At 27.1% G+C, this 10,578-nt stretch overlaps 1 protein-coding gene and 1 pseudogene across 1 annotated transcript; one reads left to right on the top strand and one right to left on the bottom strand.

Annotated features, from left to right (window-relative positions):
• Positions 1-4,741: 4,741 nt before the first annotated feature.
• On the bottom strand, positions 4,742-6,181 carry LOC105851806 (pentatricopeptide repeat-containing protein At3g26630, chloroplastic-like; annotated as a pseudogene).
• A 2,413-nt stretch (positions 6,182-8,594) lies between these two features.
• LOC101494250 (WD repeat-containing protein LWD1) lies at positions 8,595-10,165 on the top strand. Its single transcript, XM_004493060.4, has one exon. It carries the CDS (start codon positions 8,853-8,855, stop codon positions 9,900-9,902), a length of 1,050 nt encoding a protein of 349 aa, XP_004493117.1. The 5' UTR covers positions 8,595-8,852; the 3' UTR covers positions 9,903-10,165.
• The last annotated feature ends 413 nt before the right edge of the window (positions 10,166-10,578 follow it).

Here is a 10,578-nt window from a genome sequence, read left to right as displayed (position 1 = left end):
GTATTATAATAGAAAAAAGATATTGCACTATACCAATTTTACACTCACATTGAACAATGATCTTATCCTTTTATCTCGTAATCATATCTTCAATCTATTAAAAACTATAAAATCAATATTTATGTCGTTGGTCAATGTAAAACATTATATATTAATAGTGCATTACTCTCTTATAATGAATAAACCTAAAGTGAAAAATAATAAATTAAGTATGATCGATATAATATTAATTAATTAATGCAATTAAAATAAAATAAATTTAAATTACAATAAAAATTATGTTTTTTAGGGATAAATTATTTCTTTATGCAAATATATTAGTTATGATTGATTTAAGGAGCACTTGTATAATAATATAAATGAAAATTTGTTAAAAAATTAGATGCATGTGGTTCAAATTTTAGATCACATACGTTCACTTTCTTTAACTCGTTTCTGTTTATACTGTGAGATAGATGAGTGATAATTATCACAATTGTTTTTCTTAGTTTTCTTAAAATGTTATGCTTAATTAAAATGTTATGTTTAATTGTATTTTTTGTCTATCTGTTTTAGTTGAATCACGAAAATAATCTCTCTATATAAAAAAAGTTCAAAAGAGGATATTGACGATTGCAAAACAAAATAAAAAATATTTGGAGCCGATTAGTGGATATAAATAATACACTAATATTAAGTTATCAACTAGTCAAACAAGGAGATTTTAATTTGATTTTAATATTAATGACAGCCGTGTGAAAGAAATAAAGAATAAGACAGACACTAGCATACGGGTTGACATTTTTTTTAAAGTACTTTATTACAACATAAAAAGAATAAGCCAAAAGATAAGATGGCTTTTTGTTTTTTTTAGAGCCATATTTTCTAGCAAATAGCAATTGGTGGCTTTGATAAGGAGTATAATTTTTTTAATGTTTTTGAACCTTTCACTAATCAAAGAAGATAAAATAAAAGAAATAAAAACTTACTCAAAATTTGAATTGGGTCTTCACTTGTGATAGTAACTCCTGAAGGTTTAATTTGAGTTTGGTAATACCGAGTGATTCGGTTAAATAGATCTCTTTTTGGATAATAATTAGACCAAATTCGGGTTTAGATGATGTTTCAATTTGTTGTGTTTTGATTGGATTGAAGTAACAGTTGCCGGCTGGTTTGGTTGTTTGGTCTGGATTTTGTATTATCTCATGTATCCATGGGTTCATATAAAAAGAAGAAAAAACTATCTCACACCCATTAAAGTAATTAGTTAATTTTATCTAATATATTCAAAATAATAAATCAGTTGTATTTTTTAGATTTCTCTTTATGGAAACTTGTTATTATAGATGGAATTCACAAATGAACATATTTAATTTCAAATTTATAATTAATAAATTTCTCGCTTAACACTCTTTATTATATTCAATTTCTTTTTTACCAAAAACAGAAATTACATAGGAATTTCATTCACACAATCCACAAAAGATATAATATTAATATTTATTTAAAACAAAATTTATAAACTTTTATGTTTATCTTTATTTCTATTTATTTTCTTTAATATATATAAATGGAAAATGGAGCTCACACAAATGGAATATTCTTACACAAGTCAAACTCACAATCAATTCATTTTCCAACACATTTCACCGATAGAGTAAAAAAAAAACACTTCTTTGCATATAAGTTTTTTTTACCACAGATAAAATTACCGATGAGCAGAGGTCATAAACTAATATAATATAACTTACTAACATTTATTATAGAGAAAATTTATGGCACAAAATTTTAATGCACACAATTTAAAAAAATATATTTAACAAATAAAATATAATAGAGTTAAATAAATTCGTAGTTTTTAAAATATTTAAAATTTTGTTTTAAATTTTTATTAAAAAATTCTTAACCTTTTTAGTCCTTCCAAATCATATTCAAATGGCACTAAACGCTAAAGTTGAGAATTTTTTGATAAGACTATAAAAATATTAAAATTTTATAGACATTAAATATTTATTGAATCCAATATATTAACAATATAATATATGATTTTTTTAAAAATGAAATTATTAATAGTTTATAACTTTTATATAAATATGATTATTTATGTCATATATTTTAATAGACATAAATATCTATAATATATAAATGTATCTCACAAAAAATAATAAGGATTAATTACTAATATTTAAATAACAGATTAAAATTATATTACCATTTTTTTTAATTAAGTATCAAATATACTATTTTAATATTTTATTTTTATCAAAATATATATCATTAATAATTTAGATAAGAACAATTGTTTTTTCATTCTAAATATTTGATTTATTTATAATATATATTTTTATTTTATTTTTTCAAAACGATTAATGACTTAAATTTGTATGTGTATCGCAAAAAAAATATCTTAATTATTATTTTTTAAAAAAATTAATATTCATGGTACAAATACTGTGTATGTATTTTTGTCAAAATATTATATTAAAATAATATTTTTGTATTATATTTCGTTCATATTTAAATTTATGTCAGTAACGTGTTTTTCGTGTGATTAAATTATCTGTAATTTATTCAATGTTTTTTTATAATATTAGTATTTAAATTAATAAAATTTATTTAAATAAAAAATTAATTAAAAGAGAAATATAAAAATCACCAAAGATATAAGAATTTAAAAGTTGGGGATCTTTGTCCGAGCAAAACAAGATTTTATTTAAATGGATTGTTGAAAACTTATTTGTTATTATCTCAAAGGATCAAAACTTTATCTCGAGATGGTTCATTAATAGGGAGGTATCTAGGATAGATATTTAATTGATGTTGTAATCCCATAAACCGTATACAATTTGTAGGAAAGATATTTGTATCTTTAATCGCTTGAATAAAATTTGTTGCTTAGAAAAAAAAAAAAATATATATATATATATATATATTATATAAAAAGATACAATATAAGACTTTTTTAGCATATAATATAAGGCCAAAATATTCTTTTAATGAATAAATATTATGGATTAATATTTAAAAAATATTATAGTAATATAATTATTTATTATAAAATTTAAAGTTACATACATGTGTAGCACAAATAACCAGTTTGGGGAGAAAACATTAGAGGTGCTATTGTTTTGCTATGGGAAAAGATAAAATTTGAAAAACAATTTTGATATGAAAAAACAATTGTATCTAATTACTAATCATAAATATTTTAATAAAGATCAATATAAATGTATTTAGATTCTTAATCACACGAAAACACATTGCTATATAAGGTATAACGTTAAATATGAATAAAATATAATAGTACTACAATAAAAATATTTATATAGAAACAATACAAGGTCTTTTTAGCATATAATATAAGGTTAATTATGTATTTGATGAATAAATATTGTTGATGAATATTTTAATAGAAGAAATATAATAATAACAAAATGATGGTGTTTAATTAATTAATAAATTTTAATTAATGACAAATTATTTAGGACATTCTAAATTTAAATTCCGACTACAACAATTTGTGGTCAGACTTTTCTTCAATCATTACATCTCTAGATTAACTCTAGAGCACACATATTTTTAATTTTATAGTAGAGATGATATATCTCATTTTAATTAATCATTAATTATATATATATATATATATATATATATATAATTGTATCAAATATTGTTTCAACTAGCACCATAAGATAAGATATTAGGTGTTTGAAATTAAAATACAATAAATAACCAGTTTATTATTATGTCAGTTTAAAATTTTGAATTGAATCAGTCTAATTATCATATGCATTATCTATGCATTATCGTCTATATATGTAATTTAATAAATGAGATCTATAAATATTTCTCCAATAAATAGAATCATATATATTGATTTATCCATATTATTATATCTCACTCATAATAATTAATGATAAAAAATAATTAAGATTAAAATAATCAAAGTCTAATTTCTTATTATCATAATCTCTTAAACAAAATAATTGTATAATTTTAATCAAGAAGATTAGGAAATTAACTATTTCATTAATAGTAAATATGATAGAGAAAGTTAACACTTTTTTAAATCTAAAACTGATTACATCATTGATTGTATATTTGAGCATAAATAATTATATTGTAACATCAACATCTTAGTGGGATTATTTCACAAGCAATAAGGAAGTATAAGAAGTACAGAATCCTTACAAAAACAGTTTTAGGGAACTTATACAAATATCATCAAATGTGATGCAAAATTTATAAGGTTTATAAAATATGTGTGAGCAATGTTGATCATTAAGAAAATTGCATGTCCATCGAATCAATTTCAATATCAGCACAAAGAGTGAGAGTTTGATAATGAATTACAACAAACTAAACAAGAAAGCTCACAGAACATTCAATCAAAACATATCAAATTTAGTATTTTTGGAGGACAGATAATAAATTCACGACCAAAAAAGATCAACTTGATGTTATTATATAATTATAAAAAAAATTGACATAATTCTATAATTGTATAAATAATGGGAGATCTTTATATTATGTGAATCGTTGACGTGAACACCAAATACGACACTGACATGTCGACATCGGTAATAATTTGATAAAATAAATAAATTAAATATAATCACATGTGTCGATGTTGTATTAGTGTTAGACACACGACATCCATCCGATTGAAAGTGTCAGTGCTGAAGAGATTATAATTCTCACAGCATGTTATGCACATAATTAGAGGCATCCAATTGTATGCAGCCAAATCTTGACTGTTGGATCAAGATACAATTTGAATTCAATTATCGAAAATTGGTTGTCTGGGAGTTGTAGAATTATCTAAAACTAATTCTGATAAATTTGAAATTTTGTAATGCTTGTGTATGAGTTTCTCTATTTCATCAATACAGGTGTGTTTGTTCTCTTGGAGTAATTCTGCAACATTATGATTTTCTTTCATTGATAATGACATTGTATTCCCTAATGGGAAAATCTCATTCAACTCATTTGCAGGAGTATAGAGTTTAACCATGCATATGCAGTGTTCCAAGATATATGTTATGCCATAATGTTCTGTTATGAGACTGAAATATTTTTGTCCTACTTCCAAAATATTCATTTGAACACAAGCACTCAAAACACTAACAAAACTGATAACATCATGAACTACATTAGCCTTCTCCATTTATTCGAAAAAGACTATCACTTCGTTCGTCAACCCGTGCACACCGAAGCTAGTAATCATTGTATTCCAAGTAGCCAAGTTTCTCACTTTCATTAACCAAAAACTCTAACACCATCATCTAAACTACCACATTTGTTGTACAGGTCAATAAGAGCAGTATCCAATAAATTTCCAAGTTCAAAGCCATTCTTTAGAGCGAAATCACGCATTCGTCTTCCGAATTTGAGGCTACCCAAATCAGTACAAGCTTTGATTAAGGTCACCAAAGTGAACTCATTTGGCCCCACATTATCAAGCTGCATCTTTTCAAACAAATCAAAAGCCTTAATCTGTTGGTTATGTTTCACATACCCATTAATCATCGCTGACCACGAAACAACATTTTTAGAAGACATCAACTCAAATATTTCCCTTGCAGTGTCCAATTTTCCACAAGCAACAAGCCCAAAAATTGCGGTGGTCCATGACACAACATTTCTCACACACATTTTATCAAACACCTTCCATCCATCATCAATATTCCCACACTTAAAAGTAAAAATTCATCATATTGTTCTGCACATAAACATCACTTCAAAATCCATTTTTACTGAAAGGCCGTGTTTTAATTTTCAAAAATCAATATCATTAGAAGCAAAAGCAATACAAGCATTTATAATACAATTGTAAGCAAATTTACCAGTTATAAAGTCATGGCATAACATATCCTTAAACAAAAAAAAGAGCTTTTTCAAGTGAAGCACTTGTATTATAAGATCTAATCATGATATTCCAAGTGAATGTATGAGGGACATTGAGTTGATCAAATATCAAAGTGGAATAATTCATTTTACCATATGAAGATGAGAGTTGACATAGCTTTCTGATATGTAATTGGTCATGTGTGAGATCAAAACGAATTATTCTACCATGGATTTGGTTTAGTTGTTTGAAATTGTTGTAATTTTAAAGATACAGACGAGCTTCCTCTCAACAAAATCTTGTTTGTTGGGGTATGTTAACATTACATCAGGTGTAACACGATAATCCATTCATTGGCTCTTCAAAATATTCGGTTACGAGATCCAAATTCAAAATTGGATCTAAATCATTTTAAATATTCGGTTAAATCATATGATTATAATCGGGTTTATTTATATCACTTATGTTTTATATTTGAATTTAGTTTTTATCCACTACCAATATTTTATTAATTTTGAGATTTTGTTTCTTGAAAAAATTTAAAATTTATTTTTTTCCAAAAACTATTGAAAAAAAATTAAAAAACATTATTTTTCTTAAAAAAATTTTAGATGTAAATTTTGGATAAAGTAACATTTGATTTAAACCAAGAAAATTCAAAAAAAGTACATGATATTTGTTGGTCTAATAAACGAAAATGTCACTTGTGTCTAAATAATGATATTTTCTACACATCAAACTAGGGGTAACCTACAATCCCTTAAAGTATAGGACACTCTTATTTTGGTCTATGACTCAGCAAAATATTTAAATTAATAATTGAATCAATAAAATATCATTCTAATACTGTAACAGTTATAGACTAATTTGACAATAAATTATATCTTTTAAAGACATTTTCTATAGTAAGTTATATCTTTTAAGCACTATTTTGATGCTCTGGCAACTAATTTTGGTTTTTTGTTGAGTTAATGACCAAAAGGACAATTACATATACTTTTGGACATTAAAATAGTGGTTTACTCTTGAAACTAGTTCTCTCATTCCACACAATTTGCAATGGATTGAAATAATTGTATGAATTTGTAATTAATCGAAGTTCCTAGATAATGTTGACGATAAAATAATAGATTGAAATTGTAATGAATCTGATTTGTCAATTTGAATTAAACGAATAGAAAAAAGAAACTTCGTCGCACTAAGAAAAACTATACATACATGTAATTTTGAGCTATATGAAAACATTTTATTTAGATAGTTTAAAAGAATAATCATGCATAGCTAATAAAACGACTCTAAACTAACCCTCTTTAGTGGATGCGAATGAAAAAAGAGAAAAATTAGGTGAAAGTGAAAAGAAATAGGCTATTAGTTTAAATGTTAAGTTGTACAATATTTTAGAATTTTAGAAAATATTAATTTTTTTAACAAAAACAAGTATATATTACATAAAACTTGAAAATTTGAACGATACAATTTAATAAAAACCATGCATATGAGTAATTTTGAACTAATAAAACGACTCCAAACTAACCCTCTTTAATAGAAGCGAACGAAGGAATAAAGAAATTAAGTGAAAGTCAAAAGAAAGAGACTATTAGTTTAAATTTTAAGTTGTACAGTATTTTAGGGTTTTTTTAAAATATTATTATTTTATTTATAAAAAGAAAATAACAATATTGAATTTAATATATATATATATATATATATATATAACTAGTGGGATTTTTGTGGAAGAGTTAAATTTTAACCATATAATCATATATGAATGATCAAGATTAGAAGAAAAAGTCACATTTTAAGTGATCATGTTTTGTTTAAATAATTTTTAATCATGATCATTTATATATGCTTGTAAGATTAAAAGTTAACTCTAAACTCATCTCATTTAATATATTTTATGCATATATTGTAAAAAATCTAACTTAGAGAGTGTGAATTACACTAATACCCATTCACTTAAGCAAATAAATAGATGTGTTTATGATCCAAAATTAAAAGGTACAAGTGATTATAACTTTCACCTTCATGAAATAGATAGTGTAAATTAGCAAGTCCCATGCACATATTAAAATAAATTGAACTTCATAAAAATATATATATAAAAGGAATTCTATTTTTTGAAATAAAATATATTCTATAAAGCTCAAATTTGTGAAATACTCATAAAACTCAAATTTTGATTTTATGAATTACCATAAAATTTCAATTTAAAATTTGTGGTAAGGAAGTTGATTTTTTGTTCTAAATTATTAGTATTCCCTTATATCCTTTTAGACAAAGATAATTTTATTGATTAAATGAATGACTTATTTTGAAATGGATCTAGAGAACAAAAAAAGTATATAGAAAAGATTAAAATCCCATTTATTCATAAAAATGACTTGATTGTTCCTATAATTTTGTGTGTGAAATATTTGGTGGTTTCTTGGTTTCGAAAAATATATGTTTGTGTTTAATTTAAGCACATTGAAGAAGACACTGGTACAAAAACCCTCCCTCTTAAGCCACGTTGGTTGGATAAAAGTCTCAATTTAAATAAAGTAAGATTTGAAAACTGTTTATATGTAGTATATAATCCTTAATTTATAAACCGATTTTATAAAAATGAATTATAACCTAATAAGTCGTGGACCAATATTTGTATCAATCCCTACCGTTTAAGGATTATTCAGAGCGGTTTCTAGTTTTTATTTTGAAAATAAAATAATTAAAATTAATTTTCACTTAAGATTAGCTCAAACACATGAGCGATAGTAATCGTGGGCCAGCAAGGCAACAACCATCACTACGATGAACCATCACAATGACGGCCGCCTCTAACGAACACCGCTTTCAACCACAACAGGTTCTTATCTTTCCGACTGAAGAAAGAAATCTTTAATTTAATTTAATTTAATTGAATAAAATATAGTAGTAAAACAAGATAGTATTAGTGGGTCCCAGAGTATTTAACATTGGGCATATAGATAGATAGTATTGACCCTATCTCTGTTTGTGCTTCATTTTCACTCACTCAAATGCTATGGGAGCAAGCAGCGACCCAACCCAAGACGGCTCCGACGAACAACAAAAACGTTCAGAAATCTACACATACGAAGCCCCATGGCACATCTACGCCATGAACTGGAGCGTCCGTCGCGACAAAAAATACCGTTTAGCCATCGCTTCTCTCTTAGAACAATACCCTAACCGCGTCGAAATCGTTCAACTCGATGACACCAACGGCCAAATCAAATCCGATCCAAATCTCTCCTTCGAACACCCTTACCCTCCCACCAAAGCTATCTTCATTCCCGATAAAGACTGCCAACGCCCTGACCTCTTAGCTACCTCCAGCGATTTCCTCCGTATTTGGCGGATCTCCGATTCCGATGAATCTCAATCGCGCGTTGAACTCAAAAGCCTCCTTAATGGTAACAAAAACAGTGAGTATTGTGGTCCTTTAACTTCCTTCGATTGGAACGAAGCTGAACCCAAACGAATCGGAACTTCCAGTATTGATACTACTTGTACCATTTGGGATATCGAAAAGGAAACCGTTGATACGCAATTGATTGCTCATGATAAAGAGGTTTATGATATAGCTTGGGGTGGTGTTGGTGTTTTTGCTTCTGTTTCTGCGGATGGTTCAGTTAGGGTTTTTGATTTACGCGATAAGGAACATTCCACCATTATTTATGAGAGTTCTGAACCTGATACACCGTTGGTTAGGCTTGGTTGGAATAAACAAGATCCACGTTATATGGCTACGATTATAATGGATAGTGCTAAAGTGGTTGTGCTTGATATTCGTTTTCCGACGTTACCGGTTGTAGAGTTGCAGAGGCATCAAGCTAGTGTGAATGCCATTGCGTGGGCACCTCATAGTTCTTGTCATATTTGTACTGCTGGTGATGATTCACAGGCTTTGATTTGGGATCTCTCTTCAATGGGTCAACCTGTTGAAGGTGGACTTGATCCTATTTTGGCTTATACTGCTGGTGCTGAAATTGAACAGCTTCAGTGGTCTTCTTCTCAGCCTGATTGGGTTGCTATTGCTTTCTCTAGTAAGCTTCAGATTCTCAGGGTCTGAAAATTATTGGGAATTTACTCTCTTTTGAGTCTTCAATCCAAAGTGGGTTTATTGTTTTTAGTTTTATTTTATAACTATTTGTATTTGTTTTGTTGTTAAAAGGTTAACCTTTCATTTTAGTAGATGTGAAAGTTTAAAGGGGGTTTAGGAAGAACAATTGAACACGTATTGGATTGTTTCTGGTAAGATAAAGATAGTATGTAATGTTGTCACATTCTTGTTCCATGGATAATTCCTTCTATGTAAATGTTTTTTAGACTTTAGTACTGTCATTTATGTTTTTTGCTATGCGTTTTTATGGTTTGTGTGGTTAGGCTGTTTGGTATTGGTTTTTGTCTAGATGATCATGGATGCATTTTTCTGTTTGTATGACTATGACCCGATATCTCTTTTTGGTTCTCTCCAGCAATCCTCCACTTGCAATCCAGTCGGGTGGAGTTGAAATGGGTGATAAATCTCCCCAAAAGTTGTAATGCAACAGCATTTTTAGGTTCAGATATGAACTCTAGACTCAGTTTATGTTATGCCAGAAGAGATTTGTGTCTTATGACCTTACATCTGTAATTGTTGTTAGTTTCCTTTAAGACTGACCACTGTTCTGTAGCGTACTCCTGTTATTGGATTCTTGCTTTATTTATCATTACCTCAGGGCTCCGACATAGGGTGGTTAGGGAAA

Source organism: Cicer arietinum, chromosome 3, assembly GCF_000331145.2.
Source record: "Cicer arietinum cultivar CDC Frontier isolate Library 1 chromosome 3, Cicar.CDCFrontier_v2.0, whole genome shotgun sequence".
Taxonomy (NCBI): Eukaryota; Viridiplantae; Streptophyta; class Magnoliopsida; order Fabales; family Fabaceae; genus Cicer; species Cicer arietinum.
Note: the sequence above shows the minus strand (reverse complement) of the source record. Positions and strands in the feature narration are given on the sequence as shown.